Source organism: Pieris rapae, chromosome 5 (assembly GCF_905147795.1).
Source record: "Pieris rapae chromosome 5, ilPieRapa1.1, whole genome shotgun sequence".
Taxonomy (NCBI): domain Eukaryota; kingdom Metazoa; phylum Arthropoda; class Insecta; order Lepidoptera; family Pieridae; genus Pieris; species Pieris rapae.
The window spans coordinates 3,540,305-3,563,025 of record NC_059513.1 but is presented as its reverse complement, the minus strand read 5'-3'; the positions used below and the strand labels follow the sequence as shown (position 1 = coordinate 3,563,025).

Genomic DNA, 22,721 nt, shown 5'->3' with positions numbered 1-22,721 from the left:
CTTATTTACTATTTTTTACAGGCACATTGGATATGTTTGTTTTAAATCCGTCCAAAGACTCCAAATACGTACGTGATTTTTTAAAAAGGTGGCATAACAGCGAACAAACCCTTTTTGAAGGTTCTAGTGCATCTGGACCTTTTAATTTTCCAATTCCCAACTTGGTCTCAATATGTGCATTATTAGTCTGGCGACCGGCAAACCCTGATGACAACATAACTAGAATTATGTTTCCTGGTTCTACACCACAACATAAAATATTTGAAGGGTTAGAAAAACTAAAACATCTAGAATTTCTTCAACGTCCAACATATACAGGAAGACAGATGTCCGCTGCGTCTAACATTGTAACAAGCAAAACTTCGGCCAGTTTGAATACTTCTGCACCCATAAAGAACACAAAATCTCTAGCTTCCAAGATAAATCGAGATAAGATTGAAAAAAAAGATGAAAAGAGTATTGAGAGTGATATGCAGGTATCAAAGATTGATAAAATTAAAGAAGTTTCAAATAATGTCATTGACAATAAGTTAATAAGTGAACTTGTTGATGAAGAGAATAAACACTTAGATTCTGTTTTAAATGAGGCTATCATAAGTAATGTAGACACAAAATTAGATGAAAAAATACTTCAAAATGATATTGCAAAAGATAGCAAGCAGAAAAAAGGAAAGAAAAAAGAAAAATCTGCAGATATAAAGACTAAACGGATGGATAAAACCGATGAACACTTAAAATTCGATACAAAGAAAATCGATGTAGACAATAAATTAAAAGCTGACGTAAAGAAAAAATCTGAAAAACCTAAATCTGAATTGTATGCTTCGGTGACAAAAAGTAGAACAAATCGGATAACGCAAAAAAGTACAGATCGAAAAGCTACGACTTCTTTAGATAAGAAAATTGTGGCTGATGACAAAAAATCGCCGCCTACAACTCCAAAGAAATCTGTTGATGTCAAAAGTCAGTCGCATTTAGTGAAAGATAAAGTAAAACTAAAGACCAGAAAAGTTAGCCCCGGAAGCACACCGGCAAAAAGCGTTAAAGAAGCAAGCAACAGAAGAGTGGTTGAGTCGAAATATAAACAAGCTTCGCCAAAACGTGATTTAATACAAAAAACAGGTGAAAAAAGGGAACCTAAAACGAAACGAGAGCCAATATCTAGAAGACCTAGGCCAGTAACATCCCCAATTAAGGGACTCAAATCTACTAAGAGTCCATCAAAGAGTATAAAGTCTTCAAAGGCTGATACGTCTAAGCTTATTGGATTACAAAGAGTTAATTACGAAGACATTTTAAAAGAGGCTAAAAAGTCTGATGAGGAAACCTCAAAATCTTTCGATGAGATCAAACAACAAGAGCTTGATGAGCGAGAAGAGCAAGAAATTGTTAGAGAAATCGAAGCTGTCTTTAATAGAGATAGTGAAGTGGAAGAACGAGTTGAATACGTTGGCAGATCTGATATAGAAAAGATTACTTGTCTGCTAGATGATACTAAAACAGGAAACATTGACGGTGATTTTGAAGAAGAGTATTTAATTATAGAAAAGGAAGAAGTCGAGCATTATACAGAAGATTCTGTCGTTGAGAAAGAAGATGAGCTACAGAAACACATAAAAGATAAAGAGGATACTGAAAAGAAGCAAATCAATGTAATACAAGCAGATTTTAAGCCTGAAACCACAACTCAAAATGGTGACCAAGATAAACCTGCTGATTCTAAAGAGCATTCAATAAGTGTTGAAGAAAAACAAGATATTAGTAGTGAAAAAAAGACATCAGATAGCAAAAGTGCTATAAAACCAAAAGACTCGATTGATAATGTAATACAAGAATCACAGCCTGAAGAGAAAGTATCAACCACAATCGAATCAGGTGCCACAACGGCACCTACACTGCCCGAAGATGAACGAATGACGTTAGATGATATAAAAGAAGATGAGTTGGTTGAAGAAAAATATGTAAAGGAACTAACTAAGGAAGTTTCCGTCCCCAAATCTTTAATTGACATACAAAAGTTTACTAGCTTCGAAAAAATTTCTAAACAAACTCCACAGCAGACACTTATAAGAGAAATTGTAAAAACACCTGACGAAGTAGCAGATTTACCATTACACGAAGAAGTTGATTACAGGACTTACGAGGAAAAAAAGACTCCTGTTAGCGAAGATGTTAGTAAACGTAAAATTGATATACTTCAAAAAGACATTAAAGTTCCTAGGGACCTGTCTATAGTAATTAAACCCACTGCCTCACCTAAAGAAACAAATACTGTTCAAGATGTGATTGTAAGTACAACTCAACGTCTATCACACCCAGAATTGGTGACCGTAACTCCGGGTTCTGCCCCTGACTCGCCTATGTATCATGAACCCTCTAAACTTGAAAAATCTGCAAAATCTTTGGAACCTGTGAAAGAATACGATGATGAGCGATATAACTTTTCACAATTTACTGAAAAACTCAGAGAAACGCATATAACAACTGTTGATTCACCCATAAAAGATGATATTGTCGTTGTTGAAGATCTACATATGCCTGAAAAGATACCTTCAATACCAGAAGATGTAGAAAAAGAAATAGAAGAAGCTCAAATTTTAGAACAAACTGAAAAGCTTCCTATCAGTCCTAAAGAAGTAGAAAAAATTGTTGCTGATGTTGCTGAAGTTTTAAAATCGGATAAATCATTAGACCAATTGATTGCAGAAAAATCACCAATCTTGTTAAAATCCCCAGAAAAATTTTTGCCTTGCGAAAATATCACTGAAATTACAAAAGAATTCTTGTCTGATGAACAAAATATAACTTCAATAAAATATGTAGATGAATCGCTGGTACCAAAAAGTGATGAAGTTGATTCTGTTGTTAAATCAGATACTGAAATTGAGAAAACCTATAAAGAAGTATCCCCTATTAAATCCGTTACATCGGAAGATATCAGCGATCCTTCAGAAAAAACTGTTGTAAGCGAAACAAAAAAAATAAATACAGAAATTCAGGACAAACATGCTTTAACGTGTATATTGCCAGAGGTGAAACAAGAAACTGATGGCCAATTGACAGAAAAACGAGTAAGTATCACATTGGATTCTGCCAAAACATTAGAAAAGTTAGAAGAAAAAATGACAGACCTTAAACAAAAGGAACAAATTAAAATTGCTGAGTTGATTGCTCCTTCATTGGACACTAATGACATTAAACAAATAGTTAATAAAACAAAACAAGAAATACTTGAAAAAGAAAAAGAACAAATTAATGAGTCAATTGTTCCGACGAAAGAAAAGAAAAAAGAGAATAAATCTGTAATAGGAAGTTTCATGAATAAGTTTGACGAAAAGCTAAGCAAAGCTAAAGGTTTGTTTAGTAGAAAGACTGAGAAAATTGCAGAAACTACAAAAGAAAAAATAAAAATCGAAGATACACGAAAAACTGTAATAGAAACCACTAACAAAGATGTTACAGATTTTGAAAAAAATATGCTAGAATTGTTGTCTTTTAATGAAGACGTACAAGATTATTTGACAAACTATATTGTCTTTGATGAACCAGAGGAAACAATTTTAGACAAAAAAGAGGAGATTAATGAAAATGATACCATAATCAAAAAACTTACTGTGACTCGAGTAATAAAAACTAAATTTATCCATAAAAATGAAATCACTCAAATGTTAAAGATTGTCACTATAATAACAACAACAAATGAATATCCCAATGGTACTATCATAATAGTAATTGAAGGAAGCTCTATGTTGACTGATATCAACGATAAAACTGAATCTCAAATAAACGAACTATCTGATTTCACCATCCTTGAAAATCAACAAATTGTTAAAAAACAAGAAGAAGATATTGTCTTATTACATGATAAACATATAAAACAAAAGTTATCCATTGTAACAGTAAAAGATATACTCACAACTCGAACCAAACAAAAATACAAGGAAAAGATGACTGTAAATACGACAAAAGAAATGTTCATTACAGACGTTCCTACAATTGTCAATATCATTACAATATATATTTCTGATTACAATTTTAAAAGCAAAATCGTTGACAACAAAAAACTTTCCAAAGTATTTATTACAGCAAAACAAACATTAGATAAAAGTGACTCCACAATTAAAGTGAAAGATAATGATTTACCATTATTTAAAAAAGACGCTATAGAAATCGATATCCATATTCAGACTAAAGAAGATGAAGTAAGCATTAGCAATGAACAAGGAATAATGAAAGAACCTAGTCAGGTCCAAGATGATACTCATAAAAAAGACGATATGATCAACAAGGATATAATCCAATCTAATATAGTTTCTGTTAAGTCTGCTAGCCCTATCCAAGAAAAAGTTCCAATTCCTGCTTTGGAAAAGGAGCCTAGCCTTGTCAAAGAATTATCTTTGACAAAGAAAGTAACCACCGACAGGGAAGTAAGCAAGCCAAAAGAAATTCCAGAAAAGGCTGCTAGCCCTATCCAGGACAAAGTAGCTAGTCCTGCTTTAGTAAAGGAAAGAAGCCCTGTTAAAGATGTTTCTGTGACAAAGGTAGAAGGTATCACAAAGGAAGTCAGCCCGTCAAAAGAAATAACAGAAAAGGCTGGGAGCCCAGTCCAGGACAAAGTACCAAGTCCTGTTCTAGGAAGAGAAACAAGCCCTGAAAAAGATGTTTCTTTAACTAAGGAAGAAGTTACCACAAAGGATGTCAGCCCGCCAAAAGAAATAACAGAAAAGGCTGCTAGCACTGTCGAGGTCAAAGTACCAAGTCCTGTTCTAGAAAAAGAACCAAGCCCTGAAAAAAATGTTCCTTTAACTAAGGAAGAAGGTATCACAAAGGATGTCAGCCCGCCAAAAGAAATGACAGAAAAGGCTGCTAGCCCCATCCAGGACAAAGTACCTAGTCCTGCTTTAGAAAAGGAAACAAGCCCTGTTAGAGATGTTTCTTTAACCAAGGAAGAAGTTACCACAAAGGATGTCAGCCCGCCAAAAGAAATAATAGTAAAGTCTGGTAGCCCTGTCCAGGTCAAAGTATCAAGTCCTGTTCTAGGAAAAGAACCATGCCCTGAAAAATATGTTCCTTTAACTAAGGAAGAAGGTATCACAAAGGATGTCAGCCCGCCAAAAGAAATGACAGAAAAGGCTGCTAGCCCCATCCAGGACAAAGTACCAAGTCCTGTTCTAGAAAAAGAACCAGGCCCTAAAAAAGATGTTCCTTTAACTGAGGAAGAAGGTATCACAAAGGATATCAGCCCGCCAAAAGAAATAACAGAACAAGATGGTAGCCCTGTCCAGGACAAAGTACCAAGTCCTGTTCTAGGAAGAGAACCAAGCCCTGAAAAATATGTTTCTGTGACTAAGGCAGAAGTTATCACAAAGGATGTCAGCCCGCCAAAAGAAATTACAGAAAAGGCTGCTAGTCCCATCCAGGACAAAGTACCTAGTCCTGCTTTAGAAAAGGAAACAAGCCCTGTTAAAGATGTTTCTTTAACCAAGGAAGAAGTTACCACAACGGATGTCAGCCCGCCAAAAGAAATAATAGAAAAGGCTGGTAGCCCTGTCCAGGTCAAAGAATCAAGTCCTGTTCTAGGAAAAGAACCAAGCCTCGTAGAAGATGTTCCTTTAACTAAGGAAGAAGGTATCACAAAGGATGTCAGCCCGCCAAAAGAAATTCCAGAAAAGGCTGCTAGCCCCATCCAGGACAAAGTACCAAGTCCTGTTCTAGAAAAAGAACCAAGCCCTAAAAAAGATGTTCCTTTAACTAAGGAAGAAGGTATCACAAAGGATATCAGCCCGCCAAAAGAAATAACAGAAAAGAATGGTAGCCCTGTCCAGGACAAAGTATCAAGTCCTGTTCTCGGAAGAGAACCAAGCCCTGAAAAAAATGTTCCTTTAACTAAGGAAGAAGGTATCACAAAGGATGTCAGCCCGCCAAAAGAAATGATAGAAAAGGCTGCTAGCCCTGTCGAGGACAAAGTACCAAGTGCTGTTCTAAAAAAAGAACCAAGCCCTGAAAAAGATGTTCCTTTAACTAAGGAAGAAGGTATCACAAACGATATCAGCCCACCAAAAGAAATTCCAGCAAAGGCTGCTAGCCCCATCCAGGACAAAGGGCCTAGTCCTGCTTTGAAAAAGGAAACAATACCTATTAAAGATGTTTCTGTGACTAAGGAACAAATTATTATAAAGGCTGTCAGCCCGCCAAAAGAAATTACAGAAAAGTCTACTAGCCCAGTCCAGGACATAGTACCAAGTCCTGTTCTAGAAAAAGATGTTCCTTTGACTAAGGAAGAAATTATTACTAAGGATGTCAGCCCGCCAAAAGAAATTACAGAAAAGGCTGCTAGCCCTGTCCAGGACATACTAACAAGTCCTGTTCTAGAAAAAGATGTTCCTCTGACTAAGGAAGAAATTATTACTAAGGATGTCAGCCCGCCAAAAGAAATTACAGAAAAGGCTGCTAGTCCTGTCCAGGACATAGTACCAAGTCCTGTTCTAGAAAAAGATGTTCCTTTGACTAAGGAGGAAATTATTACAAAGGATGTCAGCCCGCCAAAAGAAATTACAGAAAAGTCTGCTAGCCCTGTCCAGGACATAGTACCAAGTCCTGTTCTAGAAAAAGATGTTCCTTTGACTAAGGAAGAAATGATTACTAAGGATGTCAGCCCGCCAAAAGAATTTACAGAAAAGGCTGCTAGCCCTGTCCAGGACATAGTACCAAGTCCTGTTCTAGAAAAAGATGTTCCTTTGACTAAGCAGGAAGGTATCACGAGAGATATAAGCCCGCCAAAAGAAATAAAAGAAAAGTCTGCTAGCCCTGTCCAGGACAAAGTATCTAGTCCTGTTTTAGGAAAAGAAAAAAGCCCGGTAAAAGATGTTTCTGTGATTAAGGCAGAAGTTATCACAAAGGATGTCAGCCCGCCAAAAGAAATTACAGAAAAGGCTGCTAGCCCTGTCCAGGACAAAGAACCAAGTCCTGAAAAAGATGTTCCTTTGACTAATGGAGAAGGTATCACGAAGGGTATAAGCCCGCAAAAAGAAATAAAAGAAAAGTCTGCTAGCCCTGTCCAAGACAAAGTATCTAGTCCTGTTCTAGGTAAAGAACCAAGTCCTGTAAAAGATGTTCCTTTGACTAAGGCTGAAATTATCACAAAGGATGTCAGCCCGCCAAAAGAAATTCCAGAAAAGGCTCCTAGCCCCATCCAGGACAAAGTACCTAGTCCTGCTTTAGAAAAGGAGACAAGTCCTGCTAAAGATGTTTCTGTGACTAAGGCTGAAGTTATCACAAAGGATGTCAGTCCGCCAAAAGAAATAAAAGAAAAGTCTGCTAGCCCTGTCCAGGACAAAGTATCTAGTCCTGTTTTAGGAAAAGAACCAAGCCCGGTAAAAGATGTTTCTGTGATTAAGGCAGAAGTTATCACAAAGGATGTCAGCCCGCCAAAAGAAATTACAGAAAAGGCTGCTAGCACCATCCAGGACAAAGTACCTAGTCCTGTTCTAGAAAAAGAACCAAGCACTGAAAAAGATGTTCTTTTGACTAAGGATGAAGATATCACAAAGGATGTCAGCCCGCCAAAAGATATTACAGAAAAGTCTGCTAGCCCTGTACAGGACAAAGTACCAAGTCCTGATCTAGAAAAAGATGTTCCCTTGACTAAGGAAGAAATTATTACAAAGGATGTCAGCCCGCCAAAAGAAATTACAGAAAAGTCTGCTAGCCCTGTCCAGGACATAGTACCAAGTCCTGTTCTAGAAAAAGATGTTCCTTTGACTAAGGAAGAAATGATTACTAAGGATGTCAGCCCGCCAAAAGAATTTACAGAAAAGGCTGCTAGCCCTGTCCAGGACATAGTACCAAGTCCTGTTCTAGAAAAAGATGTTCCTTTGACTAAGCAGGAAGGTATCACGAGAGATATAAGCCCGCCAAAAGAAATAAAAGAAAAGTCTGCTAGCCCTGTCCAGGACAAAGTATCTAGTCCTGTTCTAAGTAAAGAACCAAGCCCTGTAAAAGATGTTCTTTTAACTAAGGAAGAAGTTATCATAAAGGATGTCAGTCCGCCAAAAGAAATAACAGAAAAGGCTGGTAGCCCTGTCCAGGACAAAGTACCAAGTTCTGTTCTAGGAAAAGAACCAAGCCCTGTAAAAGATGTTTCTGTGATTAAGGAAGGAGTTATCACAAAGGATGTCAGCCTGCCAAAAGAAATTACAGAAAAAGCTGCTAGCCCTGTCCAGGAAAAAGAACCAAGTCCTGAAAAAGATGTTCCTTTAACTAAGGAAGAAGGTTTCACAAAGGATGTCAGCCCACCAGAAGAAATTACAGAAAAGGCTGCTAGCCCTGTCGAAGACAAAGTGCCTAGTCTTGCTTTAGAAAAAGAACCAGGCCCTGAAAAAGATGTTCCTTTGACTAAGGAAGAAGATATCACGAAGGATATAAGCCCGCCAAAAGAAATAACAGAAAAGTCTGCTAGCCCTGTTCATGACAAAGTATCTAGTCCTGTTCTAGTTAAAGAACCAAGCCCTGAAAAAGATATGCCTTTGACTAAGGCAGAAGTTATCACAAAGGATGTCAGCCCGACAAAAGAAATTACAGAAAAGGCTGCTAGCCCTGTCCAGGTCAAAGTATCTAGTCCTGAAAAAGATGTTCCTTTCACTACGGAAGAAGGTATCACAATGGATGTCAGCCCGCCAAAAGAAATTCCAGCGAAGGCTGCAAGCCCCATCCAGGACAAAGTACCTATTCCTGCTGTAGAAAAGAAGACAAGTCCTGTTAGAGATGTTGCTGTGACTAAGGCTGAAGTTATCACAAAGAATGTCAGCCCGACAAAAAAAAAAACAGAAAAGGCTGCTAGCCCTGTCGAGGACAAAGAACCAAGTCCTGTTCTAGAAAGCAAATCAAGCCCTGATGATGATGTTCCTTTAACTAAGGAAGAAGTTACCACAAAGGATGTCAGCCCGACAAAAGAAAAAACAGAAAAGGCTGCTAGCCCTGTCGAGGACAAAGTGCCAAGTCCTGTTCTAGAAAGAGAATCAAGCCCAGACGATGATGTTCCTTTAACTAAGGAAGAAGGTATCACAAAGGATGTCAGCCCACCAAAAGAAATTACAGAAAAGGCTGCTAGCCCCATCCAGGACAAAGTATCAAGTCCTGTTCTAGAAAAAGAACCAAGCCCTGAAAAAGATGTTCCTTTAACTAAGGAAGAAGGTATCACAAAGGATGTCAGCCCACCAAAAGAAATTCCAGAAAAGGCTGCTAGCCCCATCCAGGACAAAGTACCTAGTCCTATTTTCGAAAAGGAAACAAGCCCTGTTAAAGATGTCTCTGAGACTAAGGCAGAAGTGCTCACAAAGGATGTCAGCCCGCCAAAAGAAATTACAGAAAAGGCTGCTAGCCCCGTCCAGGACAAAGAACCTAGTCCTGTTCTAGAAAAAGAACCAAGCACTGACAAAGATGTTCCTTTAACTAAGGAAGAAGGTATCACAAAGGATGTCAGCCCGCCAAAAGAAATAACAGAAAAGGCTGCTAGCCCTGTCCAGGACAAAGTACCAAGTCCTGTTCTAGAAAAAGAACCAAGCCCTGTTAAAGATGTTTCTGTGACAAAGGCAGATGTGATCACAAAGGATGTCAGCCCGCTAAAAGAAATTACAGAAAAGGCTACTAGCGCTGTCAAGGACAAAGTACCTAGTCCTGCTTTAGAAAAGGAAACGAGTCCTGTTAAAGATGTCTCTGAGACTAAGGAAGAAGTTACCACAAAGGATGTCAGCCCGCCAAAAGAAATTCCAGAAAAGGCTGTTAGCCCCATCCAGGACAAAGTACCAAGCCCTGTTCTAGAAAAAGAACCAAGCCCTGAAAAAGATGTTCCTTTGACTAAGGAAGAAGTTACCACAAAGGATGTCAGCCCACCAAAAGAAATTCCAGAAAAGGCTGCTAGCCCCATCCAGGACAAAATACCAAGTCCTGTTCTAGAAAAAGAACCAAGCTCTGAAAAAGATGTTCCTTTGACTAAGGAAGAAGGTATCACAAAGGATGTAAGCCCGCAAAAAGAAATAACAGAAAAGGCTGTTAGCCCTGTCCAGGACAAAGTACTAAGTCCTGTTCTAGAAAAAGAACCAAGCCCTATTAAAGATGTTTCTGTGACAAAGGCAGATGTGATCACAAAGGATGTCAGCCCGCTAAAAGAAATAACAGAAAAGGCTGCCAGCCCAATCCCGGACAAAGTACCTAGTCCTGCTTTAGAAAAGGAAACGAGCCCTGTTAAAGATGTCTCTGAGACTAAGGAAGAAGTTACCACAAAGGATGTCAGCCCGCCAAAAGAAATTCCAGAAAAGGCTGCTAGCCCCATCCAGGACAAAGTACCAAGTCCTGTTCTAAAAAAAGAACCAAGCCCTGAAAAAGATTTTGCTTTGACTAAGGAAGAAGGTATCACAAAGCATGACAGCCCGCCAAAAGAAATAACAGAAAAGGCTGCTAGTCCTGTCCAGGACAAAGTACCAAGTCCTGTTCTAGAAAAAGAACCAAGCCCTGAAAAAGATGTTCCTTTGACTAAGGAAGGAGGTATCACAAAGCATGTCAGCCCACCTAAAGAAATTCCAGGAAAGGCTGCTAGCCCCATCCAGGACAAAATACCAAGTCCTGTTCTAGAAAAAGAACCAAGCCCTGAAAAAGATGTTCCTTTGACTAAGGAAGAAGGTATCACAAAGCATGACAGCCCGCCAAAAGAAATTACAGAAAAGGCTGCTAGCCCTGTACAGGACAAAGTACCAAGTCCAGATCTAGAAAAAGATGTTCCTTTGACTAAGGAAGAAGGTATCACAAAGGATGTCAGCTCGCCAAAAGAAATAACAGAAAAGGCTGCTAGCCCTGTCCAGGACAAAGTACCAAGTCCTGTTCTAGAAAAAGAACCAAGCCCTGAAAAAGATGTTCCTTTGACTAAGGAAGAAGGTATCACAAAGCATGTCAGTCCACCTAAAGAAATTCCAGAAAAGGCTGCTAGCCCTGTACAGGACAAAGTACCAAGTCCAGATCTAGAAAAAGATGTTCCTTTGACTAAGGAAGAAGGTATCACAAAGGATGTCAGCTCGCCAAAAGAAATAACAGAAAAGGCTGCTAGCCCAGTCCAGGACAAAGTACCAAGTCCTGTTCTAGAAAAAGAACCAAGCCCTGAAAAAGATGTTCCTTTGACTAAGGAAGAAGGTATCACAAAGCATGTCAGTCCACTTAAAGAAATTCCAGAAAAGGCTGCTATCTCCATCCAGGACAAAATACCAAGTCCTGTTCTAGAAAAAGAACCAAGCCCTGTAAAAGATGTTCCTTTGACTAAGGAAGAAGGTATCACAAAGCATGACAGCCCGCCAAAAGAAATTACAGAAAAGGCTGCTAGCCCTGTACAGGACAAAGTACCAAGTCCAGATCTAGAAAAAGATGTTCCTTTGACTAAGGAAGAAGGTATCACAAAGCATGTCAGTCCACCTAAAGAAATTCCAGAAAAGGCTGCTATCTCCATCCAGGACAAAATACCAAGTCCTGTACTAGAAAAAGAACCAAGCCCTGTAAAAGATGTTCCTTTGACTAAGGAAGAAGGTATCACAAAGCATGACAGCCCACCAAAAGAAATTACAGAAAAGGCTGCTAGCCCTGTAGAGGACAAAGTACCAAGTCCAGATCTAGAAAAAGATGTTCCTTTGACTAAGGAAGAAGTTACAACAAAGGATGTCAGCCCACCAAAAGAAATTCCAGAAAAGGCTGCTAGCCCCATCCAGGACAAAGTACCAAGTCCTGTTCTAGAAAAAGAATCAAGCTCTGAAAAAGATGTTCCTTTGACTAAGGAAGAAGGTATCACAAAGGATGTCAGCTCGCCAAAAGAAATAACAGAAAAGGCTGCTAGCCCAATTCAGGACAAAGTACCAAGTCCTGCTTTAGAAAAGGAAACAAGCCCTGTTAAAGATGTCTCTGAGACTAAGGAAGAAGTTACCACAAAGGATGTCAGCCCGCCAAAAGAAATTCCAGAAAAGGCTGCTAGCCCCATCCAGGACAAAGAACCAAGTCCTGTTCTAGAAAAAGAACCAAGCCCTGAAAAAGATGTTCCTTTGACTAAGGAAGAAGTTACAACAAAGGATGTCAGCCCACCAAAAGAAATTCCAGAAAAGGCTGCTAGCCCCATCCAGGACAAAGTACCAAGTCCTGTTCTAGAAAAAGAATCAAGCTCTGAAAAAGATGTTTCTTTGACTAAGGAAGAAGGTATCACAAAGGATGTCAGCTCGCCAAAAGAAATAACAGAAAAGGCTGTTAGCCCCATCCAGGACAAAGTACCAAGTCCTGCTTTAGAAAAGGAAACAAGCCCTGTTAAAGAAGTCTCTGAGACTAAGGAAGAAGTTACCACAAAGGATGTCAGCCCGCCAAAAGAAATTCCAGAAAAGGCTGCTAGCCCCATCCAGGACAAAGAACCAAGTCCTGTTCTAGAAAAAGAACCAAGCCCTGAAAAAGATGTTCCTTTGACTAAGGAAGAAGGTATCACAAAGCATGTCAGCCCACCTAAAGAAATTCCAGAAAAGGCTGCTAGCCCTGTACAGGACAAAGTACCAAGTCCAGATCTAGAAAAAGATGTTCCTTTGACTAAGGAAGAAGGTATCACAAAGGATGTCAGCCCGCCAAAAGAAATATCAGAAAAGGTTGCTAGCCCTGTACAGGACAAAGTACCAAGTCCTGTTCTAGAAAAAGAACCAAGCCCTGAAAAAGATGTTACAGAAAAGGCTGCTAGCCCCATCCACGACAAAGTACCAAGTCCTGTTCTAGAAAAAGAACCAAGCCCAGAAAAAGATGTTCCTTTGACTAAGGAAGAAGGTATCACAAAGCATGACAGGCCGTCAAAAGAAATTACAGAAAAGGCTGTTAGCCCTGTACAGGACAAAGAACCAAGTCCTGATCTAGAAAAAGATGTTTCTTTGACTAAGGAAGAAGGTATTACAAAGGATGTCAGCCCGCCAAAAGAAATAACAGAAAAGGCTGCTAGCCCTGTCCAGGACAAAGTACCAAGTCCTGTTCTAGAAAAAGAACCAAGCCCTGAAAAAGATGTTCCTTTGACTAAGGAAGAAGGTATCACAAAGCATGACAGCCCGCCAAAAGAAATTACAGAAAAGGCAGCTAGCCCTGTCCAAGGACAAGTCCCAAGTCCTGTTCTAAGAAAAGAACCAAGCCCAGAAAAAGAAGCTCCTTTAACTAAGGAAGAAGGTATCACAAAGGATGTCAGCCCGCCAAAAGAAATTACAGAAAAGGCTGCTAGCCCCATCCAGGACAAAGAACCTAGTCCTGTTCTAAGAAAAGAACCAAGCCCAGAAAAAGAAGCTCCTTTAACTCAGGAAGAAGGTATCACAAAGGATGTCAGCCCGCCAAAAGAAATTACAGAAAAGGCTGCTAGCCCCATCCAGGACAAAGTACCTAGTCCTGCTTTAGAAAAGGAAACAAGCCCTGTTAAAGATGTTTCTGTGACTAAGGCAGTAGTGATCACAAAGGATGTCAGTCCGCCAAAAGAAATTACAGAAAAGGCTGCTAGCCCTGTCCAGGACATAGTACCAAGTCCTGTTCTAGATAAAGAACCAAGCTCTGAAAAAGATGTTCCTTTGACTAAGGAAGAAGTTACCACCAAGGATGTCAGCCCGCCGAAAGAAATTCTAGAAAAGGCTGCTAGTCCCATCCAGGACAAAGTAACTAGTCTTGCTTCAGAAAAGGAAACAAGCCCTGTTAAAGATGTTTCTGTGACTCAGACAGAAGTGATCACAAAGGATGTCAGCCCGCCAAAAGAAATAACAGAAAAGGCTGCTAGCCCCATCCAGGACAAAGTACCTAGTCCTGCTTTAGAAAAGGAAACAAGCCCTGTTAAAGATATCTCTGAGACTAAGGCAGAAGTGATCACAAAGGATGTCAGCCCGCCAAAAGAAATTACAGAAAAGGCTGCTAGCCCCGTCCAGGACAAAGAACCTAGTCCTGTTCTAGAAAAAGAACCAAGCACTGAACAAGATGTTCCTTTAACTAAGGAAGAAGGTATCACAAAGGATGTCAGCCCGCCGAAAGAAATTCTAGAAAAGGCTGCTAGTCCCATCCAGGACAAAGTAACTAGTCCTGCTTCAGAAAAGGAACCAAGCCCTGTTAAAGATGTTTCCGTGACTCAGACAGAAGTGATCACAAAGGATGTCAGCCCGCCAAAAGAAATAACAGAAAAGGCTGCTAGCCCCATCCAGGACAAAGTACCTAGTCCTGCTTTAGAAAAGGAAACAAGCCCTGTTAAAGATATCTCTGAGACTAAGGCAGAAGTGATCACAAAGGATGTCAGCCCGCCAAAAGAAATTACAGAAAAGGCTGCTAGCCCTGTCCAGGACAAAGAACCTAGTCCTGTTCTAGAAAAAGAACCAAGCACTGAAAAAGATGTTCCTTTGACTAAGGATGAAGGTATTACAAAGGATGTAAGCCCGCAAAAAGAAATTACAGAAAAGGCAGCTAGCCCTGTCCAAGGAGAAGTACCAAGTCCTGTTCTAAGAAAAGAACCAAGCCCAGAAAAAGAAGCTCCTTTAACTAAGGAAGAAGGTATCACAAAGGATGTCAGCCCGCCAAAAGAAATTACAGAAAAGGCTGCTAGCCCCATCCAGGACAAAGAACCTAGTCCTGTTCTAAGAAAAGAACCAAGCCCAGAAAAAGAAGCTCCTTTAACTCAGGAAGAAGGTATCACAAAGGATGTCAGCCCGCCAAAAGAAATTACAGAAAAGGCTGCTAGCCCCATCCAGGACAAAGTACCTAGTCCTGCTTTAGAAAAGGAAACAAGCCCTGTTAAAGATGTTTCTGTGACTAAGGCAGTAGTGATCACAAAGGATGTCAGTCCGCCAAAAGAAATTACAGAAAAGGCTGCTAGCCCCATCCAGGACAAAGAACCTAGTCCTGTTCTAAGAAAAGAACCAAGCCCAGAAAAAGAAGTTCCTTTAACTCAGGAAGAAGGTATCACAAAGGATGTCAGCCCGCCAAAAGAAATTACAGAAAAGGCTGCTAGCCCCATCCAGGACAAAGTACCTAGTCCTGCTTTAGAAAAGGAAACAAGCCCTGTTAAAGATGTTTCTGTGACTCAGACAGAAGTGATCACAAAGGATGTCAGCCCGCCAAAAGAAATAACAGAAAAGGCTGCTAGCCCCATCCAGGACAAAGTACCTTGTCCTGCTTTAGAAAAGGAAACAAGGCCTGTTAAATATGTCTCTGAGACTAAGGCAGAAGTGATCACAAAGGATGTCAGCCCGCCAAAAGAAATTACAGAAAAGGCTGCTAGCCCCGTCCAGGACAAAGAATCTAGTCCTGTTCTAGAAAAAGAACCAAGCACTGAAAAAGATGTTCCTTTGACTAAGGATGAAGGTATTACAAAGGATGTAAGCCCGCAAAAAGAAATTACAGAAAAAGCTGCAAGCCCCATCCAGGACAAAGTACCTAGTCCTGCTTTAGAAAAGGAAACAAGCCCTGTTAAAGATGTCTCTGAGACTAAGGCAGAAGTGATCACAAAGGATGTCAGCCCGCCAAAAGAAATTACAGAAAAGGCTGCTAGCCCCGTCCAGGACAAAGAACCTAGTCCTGTTCTAGAAAAAGAACCAAGCACTGAAAAAGATGTTCCTTTAACTAAGGAAGAAGGTATCACAAAGGATGTCAGCCCGCCAAAAGAAATTACAGAAAAGGCTGCTAGCCCCGTCCAGGACAAAGAATCTAGTCCTGTTCTAGAAAAAGAACCAAGCACTGAAAAAGATGTTCCTTTATTTAAGGAAGAAGGTATCACAAAGGATGTCAGCCCGCCAAAAGAAATTACAGAAAAGGCTGCTAGCCCCATCCAGGACAAAGTTCCTAGTCCTGCTTTAGAAAAGGAAACAAGCCCTGTTAAAGATGTCTCTGAGACTAAGGCAGAAGTTACCACAAAGGATGTCAGTCCGCCAAAAGAAATTACAGAAAAGGCTGCTAGCCCTGTCCAGGACATAGTACCAAGTCCTGTTCTAGATAAAGAACCAAGCTCTGAAAAAGATGTTCCTTTGACTAAGGAAGAAGGTATCACAAAGGATGTCAGCCCGCCAAAAGAAATTACAGAAAAGGCTTCTAGCCCCATCCAGGACAAAGTACCTAGTCCTGCTTTAGAAAAGGAAACAAGCCCTGTTAAAGATGTTTCTGTGACTAAGGCAGAAATGATCACAAAGGATGTCAGCCCGCCAAAAGAAATTACAGAAAAGGCTGCTAGCCCCATCCAGGAAAAAGTTCCTAGTCCTGCTTTAGAAAAGGAAACAAGCCCTGTTAAAGATGTCTCTGAGACTAAGGCAGAAGTTACCACAAAGGATGTCAGCCCACCAAAAGAAATTCCAGAAAAGGCTGCTAGCCCCATCCAGGACAAAATACCAAGTCCTGTTCTAGAAAAAGAACCAAGCTCTGAAAAAGATGTTCCTTTGACTAAGGCAGAAGTTATCACAAAGGATGTCAGCCCGCCAAAAGAAATTACAGAAAAGGCTGCTAGCCCCGTCCAGGACAAAGAACCTAGTCCTGTTCTAGAAAAAGAACCAAGCACTGAAAAAGATGTTCCTTTAACTAAGGAAGAAGGTATCACAAAGGATGTCAGCCCGCCAAAAGAAATTACAGAAAAGGCTGCTAGCCCCGTCCAGGACAAAGAATCTAGTCCTGTTCTAGAAAAAGAACCAAGCACTGAAAAAGATGTTCCTTTATTTAAGGAAGAAGGTATCACAAAGGATGTCAGCCCGCCAAAAGAAATTACAGAAAAGGCTGCTAGCCCCATCCAGGACAAAGTTCCTAGTCCTGCTTTAGAAAAGGAAACAAGCCCTGTTAAAGATGTCTCTGAGACTAAGGCAGAAGTTACCACAAAGGATGTCAGTCCGCCAAAAGAAATTACAGAAAAGGCTGCTAGCCCTGTCCAGGACATAGTACCAAGTCCTGTTCTAGATAAAGAACCAAGCTCTGAAAAAGATGTTCCTTTGACTAAGGAAGAAGGTATCACAAAGGATGTCAGCCCGCCAAAAGAAATTACAGAAAAGGCTTCTAGCCCCATCCAGGACAAAGTACCTAGTCCTGCTTTAGAAAAGGAAACAAGCCCTGTTAAAGATGTTTCTGTGACTAAGGCAGAAATGATCACAAAGGATGTCAGCCCGCCAAAAGAAATTACAGAAAAGGCTGCTAGCCCCATCCAGGAAAAAGTTCCTAGTCCTGCTTTAGAAAAGGAAACAAGCCCTGTTAAAGATGTCTCTGAGACTAAGGCAGAAGTTACCACAAAGGATGTCAGCCCACCAAAAGAAATTACAGAAAAGGCTGCTAGCCCCGTCCAGGACAAAGAATCTAGTCCTGTTCTAGAAAAAGAACCAAGCACTGAAAAAGATGTTCCTTTATTTAAGGAAGAAGGTATCACAAAGGATGTCAGCCCGCCAAAAGAAATTACAGAAAAGGCTGCTAGCCCCGTCCAGGACAAAGAACCTAGTCCTGTTCTAGAAAAAGAACCAAGCACTGAAAAAGATGTTCCTTTAACTAAGGAAGAAGGTATCACAAAGGATGTCAGCCCGCCAAAAGAAATTACAGAAAAGGCTGCTAGCCCCGTCCAGGACAAAGAATCTAGTCCTGTTCTAGAAAAAGAACCAAGCACTGAAAAAGATGTTCCTTTATTTAAGGAAGAAGGTATCACAAAGGATGTCAGCCCGCCAAAAGAAATTACAGAAAAGGCTGCTAGCCCCATCCAGGACAAAGTTCCTAGTCCTGCTTTAGAAAAGGAAACAAGCCCTGTTAAAGATGTCTCTGAGACTAAGGCAGAAGTTACCACAAAGGATGTCAGCCCACCAAAAGAAATTCCAGAAAAGGCTGCTAGCCCCATCCAGGACAAAGTACCAAGTGCTGTTCTAGAAAAAGAACCAAGCTCTGAAAAAGATGTTCCTTTGACTAAGGAAGAAGGTATCACAAAGGATGTCAGCCTGCCAAAAGAAATTACAGAAAAGGCTGCTAGCCCCATCCAGGACAAAGTTCCTAGTCCTGCTTTGGAAAAGGAAACAAGCCCTGTTAAAGATGTCTCTGAGACTAAGGCAGAAGTTACCACAAAGGATGTCAGCCCACCAAAAGAAATTCCAGAAAAGGCTGCTGGCCCCATCCAGGACAAAGTACCAAGTCCTGTTCTAGAAAAAGAACCAAGCTCTGAAAAAGATGTTCCTTTGACTAAGGAAGAAGGTATCACAAAGGATGTCAGCCCGCCGAAAGAAATAACAGAAAAGGCTGCTAGCCCTGTCCAGGACAAAGTACCAAGTCCTGTTCTAGAAAAGGAAACAAGCCCTGTTATAGATGTTTCTGTGACTAAGGCAGTAGTGATCACAAAGGATGTCAGCCCGCCAAAAAAAATTACAGAAAAGGTTGCTAGCCCTGTCCAGGACAAAGTACCAAGTCCTGTTCTAGAAAAAGAACCAAGCCCTGAAAATGATGTTCTTTTGACTAAGGAAGAAGTTACCACAAAGGATGTCAGTTTGCCAAAAGAAATAACAGAAAAGGCTGCTAGCCCTGTCCAGGACAAAGTATCTAGTCCTAAAAAAGATGATCATTTGACTAAGGAAGTAGGTATTACAAAGGATAAAAGCCCGCCAAAAGACATAACAGAAAAGTCTGCTAGCCCTGTTCATGACAAAGTATTTGGTCCTGTTCTAGTTAAAGAACCAAGCCCTGTAAAAGATGTCCCTTTGACTAAGGCAGAAGTTATCACAAAGGATGTCAGCCCGCCAAAAGAAATTACAGAAAAGGCTGCTAGCCCCATCCAGGACAAAGTACCAAGTCCTGTTCTAGAAAAAGAACTAAGCCCTGAAAAAGATGTTCCTTTGACTAAGGAAGAAGGTATCACAAAGCATGACAGCCCGCCAAAAGAAATGACAGAAAGGGCTGCTAGCCCTGTCCAGGACAAAGTACCAAGTCCTGTTCTAGAAAAAGAACCAAGCCCTGAAAAAGATATTCCTTTAACTAAGGAAGAAGGTATCACAAAGGATGTCAGCCCGCCAAAAGAAATTACAGAAAAAGCTGCTAGCCCCATCCAGGACAAAGTACCTAGTCCTGCTTTAGAAAAGGAAACAAGCCCTGTTAAAGATGTCTCTGAGACTAAGGCAGAAGTGATCACAAAGGATGTCAGCCCGCCAAAAGAAATTACAGAAAAGGCTGCTAGCCCCGTCCAGGACAAAGAACCTAGTCCTGTTCTAGAAAAAGAACCAAGCACTGAAAAAGATGTTCCTTTAACTAAGGAAGAAGGTATCACAAAGGATGTCAGCCCGCCAAAAGAAATTACAGAAAAGGCTGCTAGCCCCGTCCAGGACAAAGAACCTAGTCCTGTTCTAGAAAAAGAACCAAGCACTGAAAAAGATGTTCCTTTAACTAAGGAAGAAGTTATCACAAAGGATGTCAGCCCGCAAAAAGAAATAACAGAAAAGGCTGCTAGCCCCATCCAGGACAAAGTTCCTAGTCCTGCTTTAGAAAAGGAAACAAGCCCTGTTAAAGATGTCTCTGAGACTAAGGCAGAAGTTACCACAAAGGATGTCAGCCCACCAAAAGAAATTCCAGAAAAGGCTGCTAGCCCCATCCAGGACAAAGTACCAAGTCCTGTTCTAGAAAAAGAACCAAGCTCTGAAAAAGATGTTCCTTTGACTAAGGAAGAAGGTATCACAAAGGATGTCAGCCCGCCAAAAGAAATTACAGAAAAGGCTTCTAGCCCCATCCAGGACAAAGTACCTAGTCCTGCTTTAGAAAAGGAGACTAGGCCCGTAAAAGATGTTCCTTTGACTAAGGCAGAAGTTACCACAAAGGATGTCAGCCTGTCAAAAGAAATAACAGAAAAGGCTGTTAGCTCTGTCCAAGACAAAGAACCCAGTCCTGAAAAAGATGTTCCTTTGACTAAGGCAGAAAGTATCACGAAGGATATAAGCCCGCTTCAAGAAATAACAGAAAAGTCTGCTGGCCTTGTCCATGACAAAGTATCTAGTCCTGTTCTAGGTAAAAAACCAAGCCCTGTTAAAGATGATTCTGTGACTAAGGCAGTAGTTACCACAAAGGATGTCAGCCCGCTGAAAGAAATTACAGAAAAGGCTGGTAGCCCTGTCCAGGACAAAGTACATAGTCCTGCTCTAGAAAAAGAACCAAACCCTGTAAAAGATGTTTCTTTGATTAAGGAAGAAGTTATCACAAAGGATGTAAGCCCGCCAAAAGATATTCCAGTAAAGGCTGCTAGCCCTGTCCAGGACAAAGTACAAAGTCCTGTTCTAGAAAAAGAACGAAGTCCTGATAAAGATGTTCCCTTGACTAAGGAAGAAGTTATCACAAAAGATGTAAGCCCGCCAAAAGAAATTCCAGAAAAGCCTGCTAGCCCTTTCAAGGATAAAGTACCAAGACATGTTCTAGAAAAAGGACCAAGCCCTGTAAAAGATGTCCCTTTGACTAAGGCAGAAGTTATCACAAAGGATGTCAGCCCGCCAAAAGAAATTACAGAAAAGGCTGCTAGCCCCATCCAGGACAAAGTACCAAGTCCTGTTCTAGAAAAAGAACCAAGCTCTGAAAAAGATGTTCCTTTGACTAAGGAAGAAGTTATCACAAAGGATGTCAGCCCGCCAAAAGAAATTACAGAAAAGGCTGCTAGCCCCGTCCAGGACAAAGAACCTAGTCCTGTTCTAGAAAAAGAACCAAGCACTGAAAAAGATGTTCCTTTAACTAAGGAAGAAGGTATCACAAAGGATGTCAGCCCGCCAAAAGAAATTACAGAAAAGGCTGCTAGCCCCGTCCAGGACAAAGAATCTAGTCCTGTTCTAGAAAAAGAACCAAGCACTGAAAAAGATGTTCCTTTAACTAAGGAAGAAGGTATCACAAAGGATGTCAGCCCGCCAAAAGAAATTACAGAAAAGGCTGCTAGCCCCGTCCAGGACAAAGAACCTAGTTCTGTTCTAGAAAAAGAACCAAGCCCTGAAAAAGATGTTCCTTTGACTAATGAAGAAGGTATAACAAAGCATGACAGCCCGCCAAAAGAAATTACAGAAAAGGCTGCTAGCCCTGTACAGGACAAATTACCAAGTCCTGTTCTAAAAAAAGATGTTCCTTTGACTAAGGAAGAAGGTATCACAAAGGATGTCAGCCCGCCAAAAGAAATTACAGAAAAGGCTGCTAGCCCCATCCAGGACAAAGTTCCTAGTCCTGCTTTAGAAAAGGAAACAAGCCCTGTTAAAGATGTCTCTGAGACTAAGGCAGAAGTTACCACAAAGGATGTCAGCCCACCAAAAGAAATTCCAGAAAAGGCTGCTGGCCCCATCCAGGACAAAGTACCAAGTCCTGTTCTAGAAAAAGAACCAAGCCCTGAAAAAGATATTCCTTTAACTAAGGAAGAAGGTATCACAAAGGATGTCAGCCCGCCAAAAGAAATTACAGAAAAAGCTGCTAGCCCCATCCAGGACAAAGTACCTAGTCCTGCTTTAGAAAAGGAAACAAGCCCTGTTAAAGATGTCTCTGAGACTAAGGCAGAAGTGATCACAAAGGATGTCAGCCCGCCAAAAGAAATTACAGAAAAGGCTGCTAGCCCCGTCCAGGACAAAGAACCTAGTCCTGTTCTAGAAAAAGAACCAAGCACTGAAAAAGATGTTCCTTTAACTAAGGAAGAAGGTATCACAAAGGATGTCAGCCCGCCAAAAGAAATTACAGAAAAGGCTGCTAGCCCCGTCCAGGACAAAGAACCTAGTCCTGTTCTAGAAAAAGAACCAAGCACTGAAAAAGATGTTCCTTTAACTAAGGAAGAAGTTATCACAAAGGATGTCAGCCCGCAAAAAGAAATAACAGAAAAGGCTGCTAGCCCCATCCAGGACAAAGTTCCTAGTCCTGCTTTAGAAAAGGAAACAAGCCCTGTTAAAGATGTCTCTGAGACTAAGGCAGAAGTTACCACAAAGGATGTCAGCCCACCAAAAGAAATTCCAGAAAAGGCTGCTAGCCCCATCCAGGACAAAGTACCAAGTCCTGTTCTAGAAAAAGAACCAAGCTCTGAAAAAGATGTTCCTTTGACTAAGGAAGAAGGTATCACAAAGGATGTCAGCCCGCCAAAAGAAATTACAGAAAAGGCTTCTAGCCCCATCCAGGACAAAGTACCTAGTCCTGCTTTAGAAAAGGAAACAAGCCCTGTTAAAGATGTTTCTGTGACTAAGGCAGAAATGATCACAAAGGATGTCAGCCCGCCAAAAGAAATTACAGAAAAGGCTGCTAGCCCCATCCAGGACAAAGTTCCTAGTCCTGCTTTAGAAAAGGAAACAAGCCCTGTTAAAGATGTCTCTGAGACTAAGGCAGAAGTTACCACAAAGGATGTCAGCCCACCAAAAGAAATTCCAGAAAAGGCTGCTAGCCCCATCCAGGACAAAGTACCAAGTCCTGTTCTAGAAAAAGAACCAAGCCCTGAAAAAGATATTCCTTTAACTAAGACAGAAGTTATCACAAAGGATGTCACCCCGCCAAAAGAAATTACAGAAAAGGCTGCTAGCCCCATCAAGGACAAAGTACCAAGTTCTGTTCTAGAAAAAGAACCAAGCCCTGAAAAAGATGTTCCTTTGACTAATGAAGAAGGTATAACAAAGCATGACAGCCCGCCAAAAGAAATTACAGAAAAGGTTGCTAGCCCTGTACAGGACAAATTACCAAGTCCTGTTCTAGAAAAAGATGTTCCTTTGACTAAGGAAGAAGGTATC

General features: G+C 40.8%; 1 protein-coding gene across 1 annotated transcript in view; it reads left to right on the top strand.

The window, feature by feature from the left end:
• The window catches only part of LOC111001010 (microtubule-associated protein futsch), a 97,076-nt gene that overhangs the window by 64,157 nt on the left and 10,198 nt on the right, over positions 1–22,721 (top strand). The window contains 1 exon segment of the mRNA XM_045628316.1: positions 22–22,643. Coding sequence (XP_045484272.1) covers positions 22–22,643 — 22,622 coding nt within the window.